Below are 25,510 nucleotides of genomic sequence, written 5' to 3'. Positions count from 1 at the left end.
GTTACTTATTGGGGGCGTGGTCAAAACAGCAGTTGTTCCTGAAAGTTCACAGAAAATGTTGTTGATGCGGTTACTATACTCAACAAGAATATAAACGCAACAATTTCAAAGATTTTACTGAGTTACTGGGTTGAAATAAATTCATTAGACCCTAATCTATGGATTTCACATGACTGGGAATACAGATATGTATCTGTTGATCACAGATGCCTTAAAAATTATTGGTCTTTGTGCATTCAAATTGCCATCAATAAAATGCAATTGTATTCATTGTCTGCAGCTTATGCCTGCCCATATCATAACCCCACTGCCACCATGGGGCACTCTGTCCACAACGTTGACCTCAGCAAACCGCTCGCCCATACGACGCCATACACATGCTCTGAGGCTGTGAGGCCGGTTGGATGTACTGCTACATTCTCGAAAACAACGTTTTAGGCTTATGGTAGAGAAATTAACATGGATTTCTCTGGCAGCATCTTTGGTGGACATTCCTGCAGTCAGCATGCCAATTGCACGTTCCCTCAAAACTTCAGACATCTGAGGCATTGTGTTGTGTGACAAAACTGCACATTTTAGAGGCCTTTTATTGGCCCCCAGCACAAGGTGCACCTGTGTAATGATCATGCTGTTTAATCAGCTTCTTGATATGCCACACCTGTCAGGTGGATGGATTAACTTGGCAAAGGAGAAATGCTCACTAACAGGGATGTAAACACATTTGAGAGACATGTTTTTTGTGCGTTTGTAACATTTCTGCTATCTTTTTTTCAGCTCATAAAACTTGGGACCAACACTTTACATGTTGTGTTCATATTTTTGGTTCAGTGGAAAATAACGTTTGATCGGTACCAGATAATTCTGTTCTGATTACAGATTTGAATAGCAGAGAAGTATAGGAAGATGTCATAATCTCTACCTTTTCGTCTTCGTTGTTGGGAAAGTGGTCAAAGTAGCTGATTTGTTTCTAAAGTGACTCTGTTTACAGTGAATTCAATGTTGGGAGAGATGATGTCACTCTTGAACCTTTTAGAATGCAGAGGAAATCCCATGAAAGTGGATGGAGGACAAAAAGTTTAGTAGATTAAAAAGTAGAAAATATATCCAAAAGTTGTTATTCACACACTTTCAAAGTTCGAAGGGTGTTTTTATCTTAAATGGTGTAAGAGGAGTAACGTTGTAAAGAATAATAATAATAACAACTATAAATCTAAATTAATTCATATATTATCTCCAGTGTGGCTGCTGTCGCAAGCCCCACTACTAAGTGCTGTAGCTTTCGCACATTAACAGCGCAGTCCCCTGAACAAGCGTAGGTGGTTACATTTAAAATCAAATCTTAATATTTGCGAACTGTTTGTCCCTCAAACTCAAATCTGGACCTCAACGCCAGTGGACACCAGGTGGATGCAATGAATTATCAGGTAGAAGAGAAAAGCAGCGAGGTAGAGCCCTGGTAGAGCCCTGGTAGGGCCCTGGTTTCTGTGATGTTCTACCCAGGGATCAAGGTGAATAACTGTCTGTTTCTCAACCAGGGGTAAAGGGGACTACTTCCGTCTGGGCCACGGGACAGACGTCCATGTGCGTAAGCCTCAGATGGTGGAGGGGCTGAGGGGGAAGAAGATCATCCACGTGGCTGTGGGGGCGCTGCACTGCCTGGCTGTCACCGAGACTGGACAGGTGGGTACTGGCCTCCACGCCTCCGAGCTGTTCAGACTAGTTGGCAAGACACCAGGCTAGGCCTCCTCCACATCAGACACCAGGCTAGGCCTCCTCCACGTCAGACACCAGGCTAGGCCTCCTCCACGTCAGACACCAGGCTAGGCCTCCTCTACATCAGACACCAGGCTAGGCCTCCTCCACATCAGACACCAGGCTAGGCCTCCTCCACGTCAGACACCAGGCTAGGCCTCCTCCACGTCAGACACCAGGCTAGGCCTCCTCCACATCAGACACCAGGCTAGGCCTCCTCCACATCAGACACCAGGCTAGGCCTCCTCCACATCAGACACCAGGCTAGGCCTCCTCCACATCAGACACCAGGCCAACATTTCTGAAAAACGTTTTTTTGCCTTGTCGTTATGGGGTATTGAGTAGATTGAGGGGGAAAAAACTATTTAATCCATTTTAGAATAAGGCTGTAACGTAACAAAATGTGGAGAAAGTCAAGGGGTCTGAATACTTTCCGAATGCACTGTACCACCCATATTTATGTTTATTTATTTTCCCTTTTGTACTGTAACTATTTGCACGTTGTTACAACACTGTATATAGACATTAGAAATATTATTTTGGAACTTTTGTGAGTAATGTTTATTGTTCAATTTTTATTGTTTATTTTACTTTAGTTTATTATACATTTCACTTGCTTTGGTAACGTTAACATATGTTTCATATGCCAATAAAGCCCTTTGAATTGAGAGAGAGAGATGTTTTAAGGAGAGAAAGAGCTGACCTTAATGTCTGTGAGTTAGGGTTCTTAGAAGGAGAGGCTGAATTTCAAACAGAACACTTGGAGCACTCGGTATGCACATTCCTGAGGCAATCGAGTCTGTCCTGAGCTCCCTGGCATGGGAAACGCTGATGGCCCAGAATAGTTGATACAATGTTTCGAGTTTACTACTAGCTTCGGGCCGGACCCGGTTGATAGTTGATACAATGTTTCAAGTTTGTTGTAGAGAGATGAATGTGATTTAGAAATCTTATAATTTAAATTAAGCTATTCCACATATGTAAATCATAACAGCGGTAGAAATACATTTTCATTCCACGTGAAACAGGCTGCCGACTCCTGGTGGAGATTATTACCGGCAACTTCAGCAGCGTAACGTCTGTATCTGTGGGAGGGGGATTAATCCACAAGTCTGGTTATCTTGATCTCTGGCTCCCTCTTGAGTCATTAGTTGTCTTAAATATTTCATCAAACTGTCCACTTAAAGCAGCAGACAAGCTCAGTGCCAATAGTTTTATTAAATACATAATGTGTGTCTATATATGGAAAAATACCCGTTTAGGAATTGAGGAAGAACAGCCAACTCTTTCGGGGACAGCCCTAATATACTTGTAAATATCTGGTGCAGTAGAGGAGGCATGTTGTTTTGTTCCTCTATCACAGTACGCGGCGGTGTCTGCCTACATGCTACAAGACACGTCGCCGCGGGAGACGATGCTCGGAAATGGATTTAGAATGTTTGAATGTTGAAAAGTGGCGGGCAGTTCGGACGTCTTATTGTCTCAATGTTCATTTTGACCGAAACACCGACTCGAGTGATCACTTTTGAACACGTCAGCAAGCGGCCACTCGATAAAGGGCTAAGTGTTCGGTTTCACCTTCAGCTATAGAGATGTGAGAGAGGGAGACAGAGGTGTGTTAGTATCTGTAAGTGTATCTGTACTGTTCCACCAGGTGTTTGCGTGGGGGGACAACGACCATGGCCAGCAGGGTAACGGGACCACCACGGTGAACAGGAAGCCCACCCTGGTTCAGGGTTTAGAGGGACAGAAGATCACCCGTGTTGCCTGTGGCTCTTCCCACAGCGTCGCCTGGACCACCGTAGATGTCACCACCCCCTCTGTCCACGAGCCTGTCCTCTTCCAGACCGCCAGGGACTCTCTAGGGGCATCATACTTAGGTAACCTACAGCTAGTAACCCTAACCCTCCTCATACCTAGGTTACCAGACCTCTCTACAGCTAGTAACCCTAACCCTCCTCATACCTAGGTTACCTGACCTCTCTACAGCTAGTAACCCTAACCCTCCTCATACCTAGGTTACCTGACCTCTCTACAGCTAGTAACCCTAACCCTCCTCATACCTAGGTTACCTGACCTCTCTACAGCTAGTAACCCTAACCCTCCTCATACCTAGGTTACCTGACCTCTCTACAGCTAGTAACCCTAACCCTCCTCATACCTAGGTTACCTGACCTCTCTACAGCTAGTAACCCTAACCCTCCTCATACCTAGGTTACCTGACCTCTCTACAGCTAGTAACCCTAACCCTCCTCATACCTAGGTTACCTGACCTCTCTACAGCTAGTAACCCTAACCCTGCTCATACCTAGGTTACCTGACCTCTCTACAGCTAGTAACCCTAACCCTCCTCATACCTAGGTTACCTGACCTCTCTACAGCTAGTAACCTTAACCCTCCTCATACCTAGGTTACCTGACCTCTCTACAGCTAGTAACCCTAACCCTCCTCATACCTAGGTTACCTGACCTCTCTACAGCTAGTAACCCTAACCCTCCTCATACCTAGTAACCCTAACCCTCCTCATACCTAGGTTACCAGACCTCTCTACAGCTAGTAACCCTCCTCATACCTAGGTTACCTGACCTCTCTACAGCTAGTAACCCTAACCCTCCTCATACCTAGGTTACCAGACCTCTATACAACTAGTAACCCTAACCCTCCTCATACCTAGTAACCCTAACCCTCCTCATACCTAGGTTACCTAACCCTCCTCATACCTAGGTTACCTGACCTCTCTACAGCTGGTAACCCTAACCCTCCTCATACCTAGGTTACCTGACCTCTCTACAGCTAGTAACCCTAACCCTCTTCATACCTAGGTTACCAGACCTCTATACAACTAGTAACCCTAACCCTCCTCATACCTAGGTTACCAGACCTCTATACAACTAGTAACCCTAACCCTCCTCATACCTAGTAACCCTAACCCTCCTCATACCTAGGTTACCTAACCCTCCTCATACCTAGGTTACCTGACCTCTCTACAGCTAGTAACCCTAACCCTCCTCATACCTAGGTTACCTGACCTCTCTACAGCTAGTAACCCTCCTCATACCTAGGTTACCTGACCTCTCTACAGCTAGTAACCCTCCTCATACCTAGGTTACCTGACCTCTCTACAGCTAGTAACCCTAACCCTGCTCATACCTAGGTTACCTGACCTCTCTACAGCTAGTAACCCTAACCCTCCTCATACCTAGGTTACCTGACCTCTCTACAGCTAGTAACCTTAACCCTCCTCATACCTAGGTTACCTGACCTCTCTACAGCTAGTAACCCTAACCCTCCTCATACCTAGGTTACCTGACCTCTCTACAGCTAGTAACCCTAACCCTCCTCATACCTAGTAACCCTAACCCTCCTCATACCTAGGTTACCAGACCTCTCTACAGCTAGTAACCCTCCTCATACCTAGGTTACCTGACCTCTCTACAGCTAGTAACCCTAACCCTCCTCATACCTAGGTTACCTAACCCTCCTCATACCTAGGTTACCTGACCTCTCTCCAGCTAGTAACCCTAACCCTCCTCATACCTAGGTTACCTGACCTCTCTCCAGCTAGTAACCCTAACCCTCCTCATACCTAGGTTACCTGACCTCTCTACAGCTAGTAACCCTAACCCTCCTCATACCTAGGTTACCTGACCTCTCTACAGCTAGTAACCCTCCTCATACTTAGGTTACCTGACCTCTCTACAGCTAGTAACCCTCCTCATACCTAGGTTACCAGACCTCTCTACAGCTAGTAACCCTAACCCTCCTCATACCTAGGTTACCTAACCTCTCTACAGCTAGTAACCCTCCTCATACCTAGGTTACCTGACCTCTCTACAGCTAGTAACCCTCCTCATACCTAGGTTACCTGACCTCTCTACAGCTAGTAACCCTCCTCATACCTAGGTTACCTGACCTCTCTACAGCTAGTAACCCTAACCCTCTTCATACCTAGGTTACCAGACCTCTCTACAGCTAGTAACCCTCCTCATACCTAGGTTACCTGACCTCTCTACAGCTAGTAACCCTAACCCTCCTCATACCTAGTAACCCTGACCCTCCTCATACCTAGGTTACCTGACCTCTCTCCAGCTAGTAACCCTAACCCTCCTCATACCTAGGTTACCTGACCTCTCTACAGCTAGTAACCCTCCTCATACCTAGGTTACCTGACCTCTCTACAGCTAGTAACCCTCCTCATACCTAGGTTACCTGACCTCTCTACAGCTAGTAACCCTCCTCATACCTAGGTTACCTAACCTCTCTACAGCTAGTAACCCTAACCCTCCTCATACCTAGGTAACTGTATAACAGTATAATTTATTATACTTTTAAAGAAGACTTATAGCATGAAAAACACGTGGAACGTAGTAGGTGATGTGTCAATTAAATAATGACTTTTTAAAATCCATCACAAACATATCAACATACATTTTTATTTAACTTGGCAAGTCAAATAAACAAATTCTTATTTTCAATGACGGCCTAGGAACAGTGGGTTAACTGCCTGTTCAGGGGCAGAACGACAGGTTGTCAGCTCGGGGATATGAACTTGCAACCTTTCGGTTACTAGTCCAACGCTCTAACCACTAGGCTACCCTGCCGCCCCAATGATATGCTTCAGAAAAAATGCAATACAAAATAATAACCCCCACAAATAATATAATTTCAATGTATTATTTTAACAAACGCACACAAATATTCATAAACATCACAATGACCGAATAACCTTATTTAACGTTTTGTTTAAGTTCAAATTCAGTTTAGGCTATATTAGCCTATTGGGATGCGCCTAACCAGGAAATGATTCGTCTTTTCCCATTAGTTTATTCAGTTCAAGTTCAGTTCATAGTCGTTTGACATTCAAATCAAATTTCCCCCCAGAAAATAAACAGTAAGCCGACAGTGGATGATCTCTAGAAACAGTAATTTAAAAAATATATATATTTTATTTATTTTACTAGGCAAGTCAGTTAAGAACAAATTCTTATTTTCAATGGCGGCCTGGGAACAGTGGGTTAACTGCCTGTTCAGGGGCAGAGCGACAGATTTGTACCTTGTCAGCTCGGGGATTTGAACTTGAAACCTTTCGGTTACCAGTCCAACGCTCTAACCACTAGGCTACCCTGCCGCCCCGAGTAAGGAGAAAAGGATGAATCTCACAGGAGATCGGAAGACGCGTCCGTGTCCATTAAACATTTTCCGCGATCCCTTTTGTAAACCCACAACAAGGAAATCATCTGACAGGCCAGGAACACGATCGCAGTGCCAACAGGAAATCCAAACCACGGATGGCACGGACTGCGCTCAGCAGGCGGGAGTTCTTCTCGCGATTTGAATCTGATGCCGCTGAGGTTTATCGGTGTCTTCCAATCGCAGGTAGGCTATAGCAAAACACTCCTCTCTGGATGACCACCAAGCAACCTCAGAGATGCGAAGAAGAGTCTTCCTCCATCCAAATGGCCGCGCAGTGGAAGGTCATGAAAGTCATCTAGAAAACAACCCGCAAGGCCCTTGCCTACCACAAGTTGATATGCCTTTTCATTCAACAGGGATCCTCCTGAACAGGATTCCTTGGAGTATTTTGAATCCAATTTGACCTGGATGCTCACTGGAAGCTTCTTTGTTCTACCTAAGGTCACTGACCTCTTGGTCCTGAGCTTCAGCAATCTCAGCGAGAGAGGTGGGAGGGATCGAAAGACTGTGAGTGGTGGTGACAGCAATGCTTGCTGATGGAGCCACTGCTCTGGACAGAAAATCAGGAACAACATAGCAAGCACAAACACAAGCCCCGTACCGTGGTAATCTATATCTCAGTACAGGAGCTACAACTGGTAGTAGATTCAGGGCTTTGAGTCAAGAGTCTAGATGGGGCAGGGAGTAGAGGTTACAAACCCCCTAACTACTAATACATGGGTTAGGATAGGACTCAGGTCTGGTTTGGGTTAGGATAGGACTCAGGTCTGGTTTGGGTTAGGATAGGACTCAGGTCTGGTTTGGGTTAGGATAGGACTCAGGTCTGGTTTGGGTTAGGGTTAGGATAGGACTCAGGTCTGGCTTGGGTTAGGGTTAGGATAGGACTCAGGTCTGGCTTGGGTTAGGATAGGACTCAGGTCTGGCTTGGATTAGGGTTAGGATAGGACTCAGGTCTGGCTTGGATTAGGGTTAGGATAGGACTCAGGTCTGGCTTGGGTTAGGATAGGACTCAGGTCTGGCTTGGATTAGGGTTAGGATAGGACTCAGGTTTGGCTTGGGTTAGGATAGGATAGGACTCAGGTCTGGCTTGGATTAGGGTTAGGATAGGACTCAGGTCTGGCTTGGGTTAGGATAGGACTCAGGTCTGACTTGGGTTAGGATCGGACTACAGGTCGGGCTTGGGTTAGGGTTAGGATCGGAATCAGGTCTGGTTTGGATTAGGATAGGACTCAGGTCTGGCTTGGATTAGGATAGGACTCAGGTCTGGTTTGGATTAGGATAGGACTCAGGTCTGGCTTGGATTAGGATAGGACTCAGGTCTGGCTTGGATTAGGGTTAGGATAGGACTCAGGTCTGGTTTGGATTAGGATAGGACTCAGGTCTGGTTTGGATTAGGATAGGACTCAGGTCTGGCTTGGATTAGGATAGGACTCAGGTCTGGTTTGGATTAGGATAGGACTCAGGTCTGGTTTGGATTAGGATAGGACTCAGGTCTGGCTTGGATTAGGATAGGACTCAGGTCTGGCTTGGATTAGGGTTAGGATAGGACTCAGGTCTGGTTTGGATTAGGATAGGACTCAGGTCTGGTTTGGATTAGGATAGGACTCAGGTCTGGCTTGGATTAGGATAGGACTCAGGTCTGGCTTGGATTAGGGTTAGGATCGGACTCAGGTCTGGTTTGGATTAGGATAGGACTCAGGTCTGGTTTGGATTAGGATAGGACTCAGGTCTGGCTTGGATTAGGATAGGACTCAGGTCTGGTTTGGATTAGGATAGGACTCAGGTCTGGTTTGGATTAGGATCGGACTCAGGTCTGGTTTGGATTAGGATCGGACTCAGGTCTGGTTTGGATTAGGATAGGACTCAGGTCTGGTTTGGATTAGGGTTAGGATCGGACTCAGGTCTGGTTTGGATTAGGATCGGACTCAGGTCTGGTTTGGATTAGGATAGGACTCAGGTCTGGTTTGGATTAGGGTTAGGATAGGACTCATGTCTGGCTTGGGTTAGGGTTAGGATAGGACTCAGGTCTGGCTTGGGTTAGGATAGGATAGGACTCAGGTCTGGCTTGGATTAGGGTTAGGATAGGACTCAGGTCTGGCTTGGGTTAGGATAGGACTCAGGTCTGACTTGGGTTAGGATCGGACTTCAGGTCGGGCTTGGGTTAGGGTTAGGATCGGACTCAGGTCTGGTTTGGATTAGGATAGGACTCAGGTCTGGCTTGGATTAGGATAGGACTCAGGTCTGGTTTGGATTAGGATAGGACTCAGGTCTGGCTTGGATTAGGATAGGACTCAGGCCTGGCTTGGATTAGGGTTAGGATCGGACTCAGGTCTGGTTTGGATTAGGATAGGACTCAGGTCTGGTTTGGATTAGGATAGGACTCAGGTCTGGCTTGGATTAGGATAGGACTCAGGTCTGGTTTGGATTAGGATAGGACTCAGGTCTGGTTTGGATTAGGATCGGACTCAGGTCTGGTTTGGATTAGGATCGGACTCAGGTCTGGTTTGGATTAGGATAGGACTCAGGTCTGGTTTGGATTAGGGTTAGGATCGGACTCAGGTCTGGTTTGGATTAGGATCGGACTCAGGTCTGGTTTGGATTAGGATAGGACTCAGGTCTGGTTTGGATTAGGGTTAGGATAGGACTCATGTCTGGCTTGGGTTAGGGTTAGGATAGGACTCAGGTCTGGCTTGGGTTAGGATAGGACTCAGGTCTGACTTGGGTTAGGATCGGACTTCAGGTCGGGCTTGGGTTAGGGTTAGGATCGGACTCAGGTCTGGTTTGGATTAGGATAGGACTCAGGTCTGGCTTGGATTAGGATAGGACTCAGGTCTGGTTTGGATTAGGATAGGACTCAGGTCTGGCTTGGATTAGGATAGGACTCAGGCCTGGCTTGGATTAGGGTTAGGATCGGACTCAGGTCTGATTTGGATTAGGATAGGACTCAGGTCTGGTTTGGATTAGGATAGGACTCAGGTCTGGCTTGGATTAGGATAGGACTCAGGTCTGGTTTGGATTAGGATAGGACTCAGGTCTGGTTTGGATTAGGATAGGACTCAGGTCTGGCTTGGATTAGGATAGGACTCAGGTCTGGCTTGGATTAGGGTTAGGATCGGACTCAGGTCTGGTTTGGATTAGGATAGGACTCAGGTCTGGTTTGGATTAGGATAGGACTCAGGTCTGGCTTGGATTAGGATAGGACTCAGGTCTGGCTTGGATTAGGGTTAGGATCGGACTCAGGTCTGGTTTGGATTAGGATAGGACTCAGGTCTGGTTTGGATTAGGATAGGACTCAGGTCTGGCTTGGATTAGGATAGGACTCAGGTCTGGTTTGGATTAGGATAGGACTCAGGTCTGGTTTGGATTAGGATAGGACTCAGGTCTGGATTAGGATCGGACTCAGGTCTGGTTTGGATTAGGATAGGACTCAGGTCTGGTTTGGCTTGATTAGGATTCAGGTCTGGTTTGGATTAGGATAGGACTCAGGTCTGGTTTGGATTAGGATAGGACTCAGGTCTGGCTTTGGATTCAGGTCTGGTTTGGATTAGGATAGGACTCAGGTCTGGTTTGGATTAGGATAGGACTCAGGTCTGGTTTGGATTAGGATAGGACTCAGGTCTGGCTTGGATTAGGATAGGACTCAGGTCTGGTTTGGATTAGGATTAGGTCTGGTTTGGATTAGGGTTAGGATCGGACTCAGGTCTGGTTTGGATTAGGATCGGACTCAGGTCTGGTTTGGATTAGGATAGGACTCAGGTCTGGTTTGGATTAGGGTTAGGATCGGACTCAGGTCTGGTTTGGATTAGGATCGGACTCAGGTCTGGTTTGGATTAGGATAGGACTCAGGTCTGGTTTGGATTAGGGTTAGGATCGGACTCAGGTCTGGTTTGGATTAGGATCGGACTCAGGTCTGGTTTGGATTAGGATAGGACTCAGGTCTGGTTTGGATTAGGATAGGACTCAGGTCTGGCTTGGATTAGGGTTAGGATAGGACTCAGGTCTGGCTTGGGTTAGGATAGGACTCAGGTCTGACTTGGGTTAGGATCGGACTTCAGGTCGGGCTTGGGTTAGGGTTAGGATCGGACTCAGGTCTGGTTTGGATTAGGATAGGACTCAGGTCTGGCTTGGATTAGGATAGGACTCAGGTCTGGTTTGGATTAGGATAGGACTCAGGTCTGGCTTGGATTAGGATAGGACTCAGGTCTGGCTTGGATTAGGGTTAGGATCGGACTCAGGTCTGGTTTGTATTAGGATAGGACTCAGGTCTGGTTTGGATTAGGATAGGACTCAGGTCTGGCTTGGATTAGGATAGGACTCAGGTCTGGTTTGGATTAGGATAGGACTCAGGTCTGGTTTGAATTAGGATAGGACTCAGGTCTGGCTTGGATTAGGATAGAACTCAGGTCTGGCTTGGATTAGGGTTAGGATCGGACTCAGGTCTGGTTTGGATTAGGATCGGACTCAGGTCTGGTTTGGATTAGGATAAACCTCAGGTCTGGCTTGGATTAGGATCGGACTCAGGTCTGGTTTGGATTAGGATAGGACTCAGGTCTGGTTTGGATTAGGATAGGACTCAGGTCTGGCTTGGATTAGGATAGGACTCAGGTCTGGTTTGGATTAGGATAGGACTCAGGTCTGGTTTGGATTAGGATCGGACTCAGGTCTGGTTTGGATTAGGATCGGACTCAGGTCTGGTTTGGATTAGGATAGGACTCAGGTCTGGTTTGGATTAGGATAGGACTCAGGTCTGGCTTGGATTAGGGTTAGGATCGGACTCAGGTCTGGTTTGGATTAGGATAGGACTCAGGTCTGGCTTGGATTAGGATAGGACTCAGGTCTGGTTTGGATTAGGATAGGACTCAGGTCTGGTTTGGATTAGGATAGGACTCAGGTCTGGTTTGGATTAGGGTTAGGATCGGACTCAGGTCTGGTTTGGATTAGGATCGGACTCAGGTCTGGTTTGGATTAGGATAGGACTCAGGTCTGGTTTGGATTAGGGTTAGGATCGGACTCAGGTCTGGTTTGGATTAGGATCGGACTCAGGTCTGGTTTGGATTAGGATAGGACTCAGGTCTGGTTTGGATTAGGGTTAGGATCGGACTCAGGTCTGGTTTGGATTAGGGTTAGGATAGGACTCAGGTCTGGCTTGGGTTAGGGTTAGGATAGGACTCAGGTCTGGCTTGGGTTAGGATAGGATAGACTCAGGTCTGGCTTGGATTAGGGTTAGGATAGGACTCAGGTCTGGCTTGGGTTAGGATAGGACTCAGGTCTGACTTGGGTTAGGATCGGACTTCAGGTCGGGCTTGGGTTAGGGTTAGGATCGGACTCAGGTCTGGTTTGGATTAGGATAGGACTCAGGTCTGGCTTGGATTAGGATCGGACTTCAGGTCGGGCTTGGGTTAGGGTTAGGATCGGACTCAGGTCTGGTTTGGATTAGGATAGGACTCAGGTCTGGTTTGGATTAGGATAGGACTCAGGTCTGACTTGGGTTAGGATCGGACTTCAGGTCGGGCTTGGGTTAGGGTTAGGATCGGACTCAGGTCTGGTTTGGATTAGGATAGGACTCAGGTCTGGCTTGGATTAGGATAGGACTCAGGTCTGGTTTGGATTAGGATAGGACTCAGGTCTGGCTTGGATTAGGATAGGACTCAGGTCTGGCTTGGATTAGGGTTAGGATCGGACTCAGGTCTGGTTTGGATTAGGATAGGACTCAGGTCTGGTTTGGATTAGGATAGGACTCAGGTCTGGCTTGGATTAGGATAGGACTCAGGTCTGGTTTGGATTAGGATAGGACTCAGGTCTGGTTTGAATTAGGATAGGACTCAGGTCTGGCTTGGATTAGGATAGAACTCAGGTCTGGCTTGGATTAGGGTTAGGATCGGACTCAGGTCTGGTTTGGATTAGGATCGGACTCAGGTCTGGTTTGGATTAGGATAGGACTCAGGTCTGGCTTGGATTAGGATAGGACTCAGGTCTGGCTTGGATTAGGGTTAGGATCGGACTCAGGTCTGGTTTGGATTAGGATAGGACTCAGGTCTGGTTTGGATTAGGATAGGACTCAGGTCTGGCTTGGATTAGGATAGGACTCAGGTCTGGTTTGGATTAGGATAGGACTCAGGTCTGGTTTGGATTAGGATCGGACTCAGGTCTGGTTTGGATTAGGATCGGACTCAGGTCTGGTTTGGATTAGGATAGGACTCAGGTCTGGTTTGGATTAGGATAGGACTCAGGTCTGGCTTGGATTAGGGTTAGGATCGGACTCAGGTCTGGTTTGGATTAGGATAGGACTCAGGTCTGGCTTGGATTAGGATAGGACTCAGGTCTGGTTTGGATTAGGATAGGACTCAGGTCTGGTTTGGATTAGGATAGGACTCAGGTCTGGTTTGGATTAGGGTTAGGATCGGACTCAGGTCTGGTTTGGATTAGGATCGGACTCAGGTCTGGTTTGGATTAGGATAGGACTCAGGTCTGGTTTGGATTAGGGTTAGGATCGGACTCAGGTCTGGTTTGGATTAGGATCGGACTCAGGTCTGGTTTGGATTAGGATAGGACTCAGGTCTGGTTTGGATTAGGGTTAGGATCGGACTCAGGTCTGGTTTGGATTAGGGTTAGGATAGGACTCAGGTCTGGCTTGGGTTAGGGTTAGGATAGGACTCAGGTCTGGCTTGGGTTAGGATAGGATAGGACTCAGGTCTGGCTTGGATTAGGGTTAGGATAGGACTCAGGTCTGGCTTGGGTTAGGATAGGACTCAGGTCTGACTTGGGTTAGGATCGGACTTCAGGTCGGGCTTGGGTTAGGGTTAGGATCGGACTCAGGTCTGGTTTGGATTAGGATAGGACTCAGGTCTGGCTTGGATTAGGATCGGACTTCAGGTCGGGCTTGGGTTAGGGTTAGGATCGGACTCAGGTCTGGTTTGGATTAGGATAGGACTCAGGTCTGGTTTGGATTAGGATAGGACTCAGGTCTGACTTGGGTTAGGATCGGACTTCAGGTCGGGCTTGGGTTAGGGTTAGGATCGGACTCAGGTCTGGTTTGGATTAGGATAGGACTCAGGTCTGGCTTGGATTAGGATAGGACTCAGGTCTGGTTTGGATTAGGATAGGACTCAGGTCTGGCTTGGATTAGGATAGGACTCAGGTCTGGCTTGGATTAGGGTTAGGATCGGACTCAGGTCTGGTTTGGATTAGGATAGGACTCAGGTCTGGTTTGGATTAGGATAGGACTCAGGTCTGGCTTGGATTAGGATAGGACTCAGGTCTGGTTTGGATTAGGATAGGACTCAGGTCTGGTTTGAATTAGGATAGGACTCAGGTCTGGCTTGGATTAGGATAGAACTCAGGTCTGGCTTGGATTAGGGTTAGGATCGGACTCAGGTCTGGTTTGGATTAGGATCGGACTCAGGTCTGGTTTGGATTAGGATAGGACTCAGGTCTGGCTTGGATTAGGATAGGACTCAGGTCTGGCTTGGATTAGGGTTAGGATCGGACTCAGGTCTGGTTTGGATTAGGATAGGACTCAGGTCTGGCTTGGATTAGGATAGGACTCAGGTCTGGTTTGGATTAGGATAGGACTCAGGTCTGGTTTGGATTAGGATCGGACTCAGGTCTGGTTTGGATTAGGATCGGACTCAGGTCTGGTTTGGATTAGGATAGGACTCAGGTCTGGCTTGGATTAGGGTTAGGATCGGACTCAGGTCTGGTTTGGATTAGGATAGGACTCAGGTCTGGCTTGGATTAGGATAGGACTCAGGTCTGGTTTGGATTAGGATAGGACTCAGGTCTGGTTTGGATTAGGATAGGACTCAGGTCTGGTTTGGATTAGGGTTAGGATCGGACTCAGGTCTGGTTTGGATTAGGATCGGACTCAGGTCTGGTTTGGATTAGGATAGGACTCAGGTCTGGTTTGGATTAGGGTTAGGATCGGACTCAGGTCTGGTTTGGATTAGGATCGGACTCAGGTCTGGTTTGGATTAGGATAGGACTCAGGTCTGGTTTGGATTAGGGTTAGGATCGGACTCAGGTCTGGTTTGGATTAGGATCGGACTCAGGTCTGGTTTGGATTAGGATAGGACTCAGGTCTGGTTTGGATTAGGGTTAGGATCGGACTCAGGTCTGGTTTGGATTAGGATAGGACTCAGGTCTGGTTTGGATTAGGATAGGACTCAGGTCTGGCTTGGATTAGGATAGGACTCAGGTCTGGTTTGGATTAGGATAGGACTCAGGTCTGGCTTGGATTAGGATCGGACTCAGGTCTGGCTTGGATTAGGGTTAGGATCGGACTCAGGTCTGGTTTGGATTAGGTTAGGTTAGGACTCAGGTCTGGTTTGGATTAGGATAGGACTCAGGTCTGGCTTGGATTAGGATAGGACTCAGGTCTGGTTTGGATTAGGATAGGACTCAGGTCTGGTTTGGATTAGGATAGGACTCAGGTCTGGCTTGGATTAGGATAGGACTCAGGTCTGGCTTGGGTTAGGATCGGACTCAGGTCTGGTTTGGATTAGGATAGGACTCAGGTCTGGTTTGGATTAGGATAGGACTCAGGTCTGGCTTGGATTAGGATAGGACTCAGGTCTGGCTTGGATTAGGGTTAGGATCGGACTCAGGTCTGGTTTGGATTAGGATAGGACTCAGGTCTGGTTTGGATTAGGATAGGACTCAGGTCTGGCTTGGATTAGGATAGGACTCAGGTCTGGTTTGGATTAGGATAGGACTCAGGTCTGGTTTGGATTAGGATCGGACTCAGGTCTGGTTTGGATTAGGATCGGACTCAGGTCTGGTTTGGATTAGGATAGGACTCAGGTCTGGTTTGGATTAGGATAGGACTCAGGTCTGGCTTGGATTAGGGTTAGGATCGGACTCAGGTCTGGTTTGGATTAGGATAGGACTCAGGTCTGGTTTGGATTAGGATAGGACTCAGGTCTGGCTTGGATTAGGATAGGACTCAGGTCTGGTTTGGATTAGGATAGGAGTCAGGTCTGGTTTGGATTAGGATAGGACTCAGGTCTGGTTTGGATTAGGGTTAGGATCGGACTCAGGTCTGGTTTGGATTAGGATCGGACTCAGGTCTGGTTTGGATTAGGATAGGACTCAGGTCTGGTTTGGATTAGGGTTAGGATCGGACTCAGGTCTGGTTTGGATTAGGATCGGACTCAGGTCTGGTTTGGATTAGGATAGGACTCAGGTCTGGTTTGGATTAGGGTTAGGATCGGACTCAGGTCTGGTTTGGATTAGGATCGGACTCAGGTCTGGTTTGGATTAGGATAGGACTCAGGTCTGGTTTGGATTAGGGTTAGGATCGGACTCAGGTCTGGTTTGGATTAGGATCGGACTCAGGTCTGGTTTGGATTAGGATCGGACTCAGGTCTGGTTTGGATTAGGATCGGACTCAGGTCTGGTTTGGATTAGGATAGGACTCAGGTCTGGTTTGGATTAGGATAGGACTCAGGTCTGGCTTGGATTAGGATAGGACTCAGGTCTGGTTTGGATTAGGATAGGACTCAGGTCTGGTTTGGATTAGGATAGGACTCAGGTCTGGCTTGGATTAGGATAGGACTCAGGTCTGGTTTGGATTAGGATAGGACTCAGGTCTGGTTTGGATTAGGATCGGACTCAGGTCTGGTTTGGATTAGGATAGGACTCAGGTCTGGTTTGGATTAGGGTTAGGATCGGACTCAGGTCTGGTTTGGATTAGGATCGGACTCAGGTCTGGTTTGGATTAGGATAGGACTCAGGTCTGGTTTGGATTAGGGTTAGGATCGGACTCAGGTCTGGTTTGGATTAGGATCGGACTCAGGTCTGGTTTGGATTAGGATAGGACTCAGGTCTGGTTTGGATTAGGGTTAGGATCGGACTCAGGTCTGGTTTGGATTAGGATCGGACTCAGGTCTGGTTTGGATTAGGATCGGACTCAGGTCTGGTTTGGATTAGGATAGGACTCAGGTCTGGTTTGGATTAGGGTTAGGATCGGACTCAGGTCTGGTTTGGATTAGGATCGGACTCAGGTCTGGTTTGGATTAGGATAGGACTCAGGTCTGGTTTGGATTAGGATAGGACTCAGGTCTGGCTTGGATTAGGATAGGACTCAGGTCTGGCTTGGATTAGGGTTAGGATCGGACTCAGGTCTGGTTTGGATTAGGATAGGACTCAGGTCTGGTTTGGATTAGGATAGGACTCAGGTCTGGCTTGGATTAGGATAGGACTCAGGTCTGGTTTGGATTAGGATCGGACTCAGGTCTGGTTTGGATTAGGATCGGACTCAGGTCTGGTTTGGATTAGGATCGGACTCAGGTCTGGTTTGGATTAGGATAGGACTCAGGTCTGGTTTGGATTAGGATAGGACTCAGGTCTGGCTTGGATTAGGGTTAGGATCGGACTCAGGTCTGGTTTGGATTAGGATAGGACTCAGGTCTGGTTTGGATTAGGATAGGACTCAGGTCTGGCTTGGATTAGGATAGGACTCAGGTCTGGTTTGGATTAGGATAGGAGTCAGGTCTGGTTTGGATTAGGATAGGACTCAGGTCTGGTTTGGATTAGGGTTAGGATCGGACTCAGGTCTGGTTTGGATTAGGATCGGACTCAGGTCTGGTTTGGATTAGGATAGGACTCAGGTCTGGTTTGGATTAGGGTTAGGATCGGACTCAGGTCTGGTTTGGATTAGGATCGGACTCAGGTCTGGTTTGGATTAGGATAGGACTCAGGTCTGGTTTGGATTAGGGTTAGGATCGGACTCAGGTCTGGTTTGGATTAGGATTGGACTCAGGTCTGGTTTGGATTAGGATAGGACTCAGGTCTGGTTTGGATTAGGGTTAGGATCGGACTCAGGTCTGGTTTGGATTAGGATCGGACTCAGGTCTGGTTTGGATTAGGATCGGACTCAGGTCTGGTTTGGATTAGGATAGGACTCAGGTCTGGTTTGGATTAGGATAGGACTCAGGTCTGGCTTGGATTAGGATAGGACTCAGGTCTGGTTTGGATTAGGATAGGACTCAGGTCTGGTTTGGATTAGGATAGGACTCAGGTCTGGCTTGGATTAGGATAGGACTCAGGTCTGGTTTGGATTAGGATAGGACTCAGGTCTGGTTTGGATTAGGATCGGACTCAGGTCTGGTTTGGATTAGGATAGGACTCAGGTCTGGTTTGGATTAGGGTTAGGATCGGACTCAGGTCTGGTTTGGATTAGGATCGGACTCAGGTCTGGTTTGGATTAGGATAGGACTCAGGTCTGGTTTGGATTAGGGTTAGGATCGGACTCAGGTCTGGTTTGGATTAGGATCGGACTCAGGTCTGGTTTGGATTAGGATAGGACTCAGGTCTGGTTTGGATTAGGGTTAGGATCGGACTCAGGTCTGGTTTGGATTAGGATCGGACTCAGGTCTGGTTTGGATTAGGATCGGACTCAGGTCTGGTTTGGATTAGGATCGGACTCAGGTCTGGTTTGGATTAGGATAGGACTCAGGTCTGGTTTGGATTAGGATAGGACTCAGGTCTGGCTTGGATTAGGGTTAGGATCGGACTCAGGTCTGGTTTGGATTAGGATAGGACTCAGGTCTGGTTTGGATTAGGATAGGACTCAGGTCTGGCTTGGATTAGGATAGGACTCAGGTCTGGTTTGGATTAGGATAGGAGTCAGGTCTGGTTTGGATTAGGATAGGACTCAGGTCTGGTTTGGATTAGGGTTAGGATCGGACTCAGGTCTGGTTTGGATTAGGATCGGACTCAGGTCTGGTTTGGATTAGGATAGGACTCAGGTCTGGTTTGGATTAGGGTTAGGATCGGACTCAGGTCTGGTTTGGATTAGGATCGGACTCAGGTCTGGTTTGGATTAGGATAGGACTCAGGTCTGGTTTGGATTAGGGTTAGGATCGGACTCAGGTCTGGTTTGGATTAGGATCGGACTCAGGTCTGGTTTGGATTAGGATCGGACTCAGGTCTGGTTTGGATTAGGATCGGACTCAGGTCTGGTTTGGATTAGGATAGGACTCAGGTCTGGTTTGGATTAGGGTTAGGATCGGACTCAGGTCTGGTTTGGATTAGGATTGGACTCAGGTCTGGTTTGGATTAGGATAGGACTCAGGTCTGGTTTGGATTAGGGTTAGGATCGGACTCAGGTCTGGTTTGGATTAGGATCGGACTCAGGTCTGGTTTGGATTAGGATCGGACTCAGGTCTGGTTTGGATTAGGATAGGACTCAGGTCTGGTTTGGATTAGGATAGGACTCAGGTCTGGCTTGGATTAGGATAGGACTCAGGTCTGGTTTGGATTAGGATAGGACTCAGGTCTGGTTTGGATTAGGATAGGACTCAGGTCTGGTTTGGATTAGGATAGGACTCAGGTCTGGTTTGGATTAGGATAGGACTCAGGTCTGGTTTGGATTAGGATCGGACTCAGGTCTGGTTTGGATTAGGATAGGACTCAGGTCTGGTTTGGATTAGGGTTAGGATCGGACTCAGGTCTGGTTTGGATTAGGATCGGACTCAGGTCTGGTTTGGATTAGGGTTAGGATCGGACTCAGGTCTGGTTTGGATTAGGATCGGACTCAGGTCTGGTTTGGATTAGGATAGGACTCAGGTCTGGTTTGGATTAGGGTTAGGATCGGACTCAGGTCTGGTTTGGATTAGGATCGGACTCAGGTCTGGTTTGGATTAGGATCGGACTCAGGTCTGGTTTGGATTAGGATAGGACTCAGGTCTGGTTTGGATTAGGATAGGACTCAGGTCTGGCTTGGATTAGGATAGGACTCAGGTCTAGTTTGGATTAGGATAGGACTCAGGTCTGGTTTGGATTAGGATAGGACTCAGGTCTGGCTTGGATTAGGATAGGACTTCAGGTCTGGTTTGGATTAGGATAGGACTCAGGTCTGGTTAGGGTTAGGATCGGACTTCAGGTCTGGTTTGGATTAGGATAGGACTCAGGTCTGGTTAGGGTTAGGATCGGACTTCAGGTCTGGTTTGGATTAGAATAGGACTCAGGTCGGGCTTTGATTAGGATAGGACTCAGGTCTGGCTTGGATTAGGGATATAGACAAAGACTCGGGATGAGGCTGGGGTTTGGTGAAATACCACTTTTTGCGTCAAGTGATGAATATTAAATATTGACGTTTTTTGTATGTGTGTCCTGTGTACTCCAGGCGTCCAGTCAGACAGTGACTCCTCGGCGGTGAACAATAAGATGAGTGGCCACAGTAATGGAGTTCGACCCAACCGCCCCTCTCTGGCTAAAATACTACTGTCTCTGGATGGGAACCAGGCCAAGCAACAGGCCCTGTCCCATGTCCTCTCAGCCCTACAGATCATGTATGCCAGGTAAGACTCCTCTCAGCCCTACAGATCATGTATACCAGGTCAGACTCCTGATTGGTGCTCTGATTTAATGTGTGTTGTATTGGTGATGTCAGGGATGCTGTGATTGGTGCTCTGATTTAATGTGTGTTGTATTGGTGATGTCAGGGATGATGTGATTGGTGCTCTGATTTAATGTGTGATGTCAGGGATGCTGTGATTGGTGCTCTGATTTAATGTGTGTTGTATTGGTGATGTCAGGGATGCTGTGATTGGTGCTCTGATTTAATGTGTGATGTCAGGGATGCTGTGGTTGGTGCCCTGATGCCAGCTTGTATGATGGTCCCCATGGAGTGCCCCCCCCCTGACTCCTCCTCAGCATCCAGCCCCTCTGAGTCAGAGGGACCCCCTGTTCCCACAGAGGTGGAGGAGAGGGTCAGCCCTAACCCCTGGCAGACAGACAAGAATGGAGAGGTGAGGAACACTAACCCCTTGTCCCTACCCCCTTGTCCCTACCCCCTAGTCCCTAACCCCTGGCAGACAGACAAGAATGGAGAGGTGAGGAAAACTAACCTCTAGTCCCTAACCCCTTGTCCCTACCCCCTAGTCCCTAACCCCTGGCAGACAGACAAGAATGGAGAGGTGAGGAAAACTAACCTCTAGTCCCTAACCCCTTGTCCCTACCCCCTAGTCCCTAACCCCTGGCAGACAGACAAGAATGGAAAGGCGAGGAACACTAACCTCTAGTCCCTAACCCCTTGTCCCTACCCCCTAGTCCCTAACCCCTGGCAGACAGACAAGAATGGAAAGGTGAGGAAAACTAACCTCTAGTCCCTAACCCCTTGTCCCTACCCCCTAGTCCCTAACCCCTGGCAGACAGACAAGAATGGAAAGGCGAGGAACACTAACCTCTAGTCCCTAACCCCTTGTCCCTACCCCCTAGTCCCTAACCCCTGGCAGACAGACAAGAATGGAGAGAAGAGACCCAAGCCCCGACTCCCTACTATCCACTCCCTAGCCCCGACCCACTAGTCCCAAGCCCCAACTCCCAAGCCCCAACTCCCTACTGCCTAACCCCGACTCCCTAGCCCCGACTCCCTAGCCCCTACTCCCTACTCCCTAGCCCCGACTCCCTAGCCCCGACTCCCTACTATCCACTCCCTAGCCCCGACCCACTAGTCCCAAGCCCCGACTCCCTACTGCCTAACCCCGACTCCCTAGCCCCGACTCCCTACTCCCTAGCCCCGACTCCCTAGCCCCGACTCCCTACTCCCTAGCCCCGACTCCCTAGCCCCGACTCCCTAGCCCCGACTCCCTACTCCCTAGCCCCGACCCACTACTCTCTACTCCCTAGCCCCGACCCACTACTCTCTACTCCCTAGCCCCGACTCCCGAACCCCGACTCCCTAGCCCCGACCCACTACTATCTACTCCCTGGCTCCGACCCACTACTCTCTACCCCCTAGCCCCGACTCCCTAGCCCCGACCCACTACTCTACTCCCTAGCCCCGACCCACTACTCTCTACTCCCTAGCTCCGACCCACTACTCTCTACTCCCTAGCCCCGACTCCCGAACCCCGACTCCCTAGCCCCGACCCACTACTATCGACTCCCTAGCTCCGACTCCCTAGCTCCGACTCCCTAGCTCCGACTCCCTAGCTCCGACTCCCTAGCTCCGACTCCCTAGCTCCGACTCCCTAGCTCCGACTCCCTAGCTCCGACTCCCTAGCTCCGACTCCCTAGCCCCGACTCCCTAGCTCCGACTCCCTAGCTCCGACTCCCTAGCTCCGACTCCCTAGCCCCGACTCCCTAGCCCCGACTCCCTAGCCCCGACTCCCTAGCCCCGACTCCCTAGCCCCGACTCCCTAGCCCCGACTCCCTAGCCCCGACTCCCTAGCTCCGACTCCCTAGCCCCGACTCCCTAGCCCCTAACCCCCGACTCCCTAGTCCCTAACCCCCTACTTCCTAGTCTCGACCCACTAGTCCCTAACCCCCTAGTCCCTAACCCCCTAGTCCCTAACACCTATCCCCTTCCCCAGGACTTCCTGAAATGTTTTGGACTGCCACTAAGGACAGTCTACTACAAATACAGCAGTATGTTGACACCCCTTGAGATGTGTGGATTCTGCTATTTCAGCCACAACCCGTTGCTGACCGGTGGAAAAAATAGAGCACACAGCCATGCAATCTCCATAGACAAACATTGGCAGTAGAATGGTCCTTACTGAAAAGCTCAGTGACTTTCAGCGTGGCACCGTCACAGGATGCCACCTTTCCAACAAGTCAGTTAATCAAATTTCTGCCCTACTAGAGCTGCCCAGGTCAACTGTAAGTGGTGTTAATGTGAAGTAGAAATGTCTAGGAGCAACAACGGCTCAGCCACAAAGTGGTAGACCACAGAAGCTCACAGAACTGGACCGGCGAGTCCTGAAGCGCGTAGAGCGGAATAATAGTCTGTCCTCGGTTGGGCTGAACCCATTTAGAACCTTTAATAATAGTCTGTCCTCGGTTGGGCTGAACCCATTTAGAACCTTTAACAATAGTCTGTCCTCGGTTGGGCTGAACCCATTTAGAACCTTTAATAATAGTCTGTCCTCGGTTGGGCTGAACCCATTTAGAACCTTTAATAATAGTCTGTCCTCGGTTGGGCTGAACCCATTTAGAACCTTTAATAATAGTCTGTCCTCGGTTGGGCTGAACCCATTTAGAACCTTTAATAATAGTCTGTCCTCGGTTGGGCTGAACCCATTTAGAACCTTTAACAATAGTCTGTCCTCGGTTGGGCTGAACCCATTTAGAACCTTTAATAATAGTCTGTCCTCGGTTGGGCTGAACCCATTTAGAACCTTTAATAATAGTCTGTCCTCGGTTGGGCTGAACCCATTTAGAACCTTTAATAATAGTCTGTCCTCGGTTGGGCTGAACCCATTTAGAACCTTTAATAATAGTCTGTCCTCGGTTGGGCTGAACCCATTTAGAACCTTTAATAATAGTCTGTCCTCGGTTGGGCTGAACCCATTTAGAACCTTTAATAATAGTCTGTCCTCGGTTGGGCTGAACCCATTTAGAACCTTTAACAATAGTCTGGCCTCGGTTGGGCTGAACCCATTTAGAACCTTTAATAATAGTCTGTCCTCGGTTGGGCTGAACCCATTTAGAACCTTTAATAATAGTCTGTCCTCGGTTGGGCTGAACCCATTTAGAACCTTTAATAATAGTCTGTCCTCGGTTGGGCTGAACCCATTTAGAACCTTTAATAATAGTCTGTCCTCGGTTGGGCTGAACCCATTTAGAACCTTTAATAATAGTCTGTCCTCAGTTGGGCTGAACCCATTTAGAACCTTTAACAATAGTCTGGCCTCGGTTGGGCTGAACCCATTTAGAACCTTTAATAATAGTCTGTCCTCGGTTGGGCTGAACCCATTTAGAACCTTTAATAATAGTCTGTCCTCGGTTGGGCTGAACCCATTTAGAACCTTTAATAATAGTCTGTCCTCGGTTGGGCTGAACCCATTTAGAACCTTTAATAATAGTCTGTCCTCGGTTGGGCTGAACCCATTTAGAACCTTTAATAATAGTCTGTCCTCAGTTGGGCTGAACCCATTTAGAACCTTTAACAATAGTCTGGCCTCGGTTGGGCTGAACCCATTTAGAACCTTTAATAATAGTCTGTCCTCGGTTGGGCTGAACCCATTTAGAACCTTTAATAATAGTCTGTCCTCGGTTGGGCTGAACCCATTTAGAACCTTTAATAATAGTCTGTCCTCGGTTGGGCTGAACCCATTTAGAACCTTTAATAATAGTCTGTCCTCGGTTGGGCTGAACCCATTTAGAACCTTTAATAATAGTCTGTCCTCGGTTGGGCTGAACCCATTTAGAACCTTTAATAATAGTCTGTCCTCGGTTGGGCCCATTTAGTCGATTGTTTGTTTGTTTGTTTTTGATAGTCCCGACTCCCTATTTTCTACCTGTGGGCTGTAGTGTTTTTATTTTTTGGCTTTATGTAGACTATTTTTACATGTTGATTTTAGATTTGTATCATTTTTATTGAGATATAATTTTAATTAACCACACAACATTGATTTTGATATATGAAGACTTTATTTAAAAGTAATTGAAACTGTTCCACGAAAATGTGCGTATGAAATGTGATATAACTGGCACGCAGATCAGTATACATGGTAGGATAACTTCTACATGGAAAAGGTTGCTGGCCTAGCCGCTAGCCTAGCCGCTAGCCTCGCCGCTAGCCTAGCCATTAGCCTCTGAACAGTAAATTCAGGAGCATAACAACAGCACCTGCGAAGGCCAGTGGCAGAAGGAGGAGGCGGGTCAGGAACAGGTTGATTTCTTCTGGTGAGGCTATCTTGATCTCTAGATCCCTCTTTAGTAATTTGCATGTCTTCATTTTTAATCTCGGTGCTTAAAGAATCAGACCAGCTCAGTACATACAATGTAGTAGATTTTTTTAACACATAGGGTGCGTCTATACATGAAAAAATACACGTAAAAAGAACATCGGACTCTCATCGACCAAGATGTTTCTAGTTACTAGTCCTCGGTTGCAACACTCACTACCGAGTTCCAAACTGCCTCTGGAGGCAACGTCAGTACAAGAACTGTTTGTCGGGAGCTTCAGGAAGTGGAAACGCGTTCTCTGGAGTGATGAATCACGCTTCCCCATCTGGCAGTCCGACGGATGAATCTGGATTTGGCGGGTGCCAGGAGAAGGCGACCTGCCCCAATGCATAATGCCAATTGTAAAGTTTGGTGGATGAGGAATAATGATTTGCGGATGTTTTTAATGGTTCGGGCCCCTTAGTTCCAGTGAAGGGAGATCTTAACACTACAGTATACAATGACATTTTAGACAATTCTGTGCTTCCAACTTCGTGGCAATAGTTTGGGGATGGCCCGTTCCTGTTTCAGCATGACTGGTTTGTCAAGATCGGTGTGGAAGAACTTGCCTGGTCTGCACAGAGTCCTGACCTCAACCCCATCGAACACCTTTGGGATGAGTTGGAACTCCGACAGCGAGCCAGGCCTAATCGTCCAACATCAGTGTCTGACCTCACTTCCATTCAGCCACTAGAGCATTAGTAAGTCCCAGCAGCAATGTTCCAACATCTAGTGGAAAGCCTTCCCAGAAGAGTGGAGGCTGTTATAGCAGCAATGTTCCAACATCTAGTGGAAAGCCTTCCCAGAAGAGTGGAGGCTGTTACAGCAGCAATGTTCCAACATCTAGTGGAAAGCCTTCCCTGAAGAGTGGAGGCTGTTATAGCAGCAA

General features: G+C 48.1%; 1 protein-coding gene across 1 annotated transcript in view; it reads left to right on the top strand.

Annotated features, from left to right (window-relative positions):
- herc2 (HECT and RLD domain containing E3 ubiquitin protein ligase 2) overlaps positions 1-25,510 on the top strand; it is a 284,448-nt gene that overhangs the window by 181,300 nt on the left and 77,638 nt on the right. Inside the window, exons 63-66 of the mRNA XM_064936237.1 lie at positions 1,536-1,680; positions 3,407-3,632; positions 20,072-20,246; positions 20,525-20,696. Of these exons, the coding sequence (XP_064792309.1) occupies positions 1,536-1,680; positions 3,407-3,632; positions 20,072-20,246; positions 20,525-20,696 (718 nt within the window). The remainder of the gene's footprint in view (positions 1-1,535; positions 1,681-3,406; positions 3,633-20,071; positions 20,247-20,524; positions 20,697-25,510) is intronic.

This window comes from Oncorhynchus masou, chromosome 24 (genome assembly GCF_036934945.1).
Source record: "Oncorhynchus masou masou isolate Uvic2021 chromosome 24, UVic_Omas_1.1, whole genome shotgun sequence".
Classification (NCBI taxonomy): Eukaryota; Metazoa; Chordata; class Actinopteri; order Salmoniformes; family Salmonidae; genus Oncorhynchus; species Oncorhynchus masou.
The sequence above is the reverse complement of the archived record's forward strand: the minus strand, read 5'-3'. Positions and strand labels throughout refer to the sequence as shown.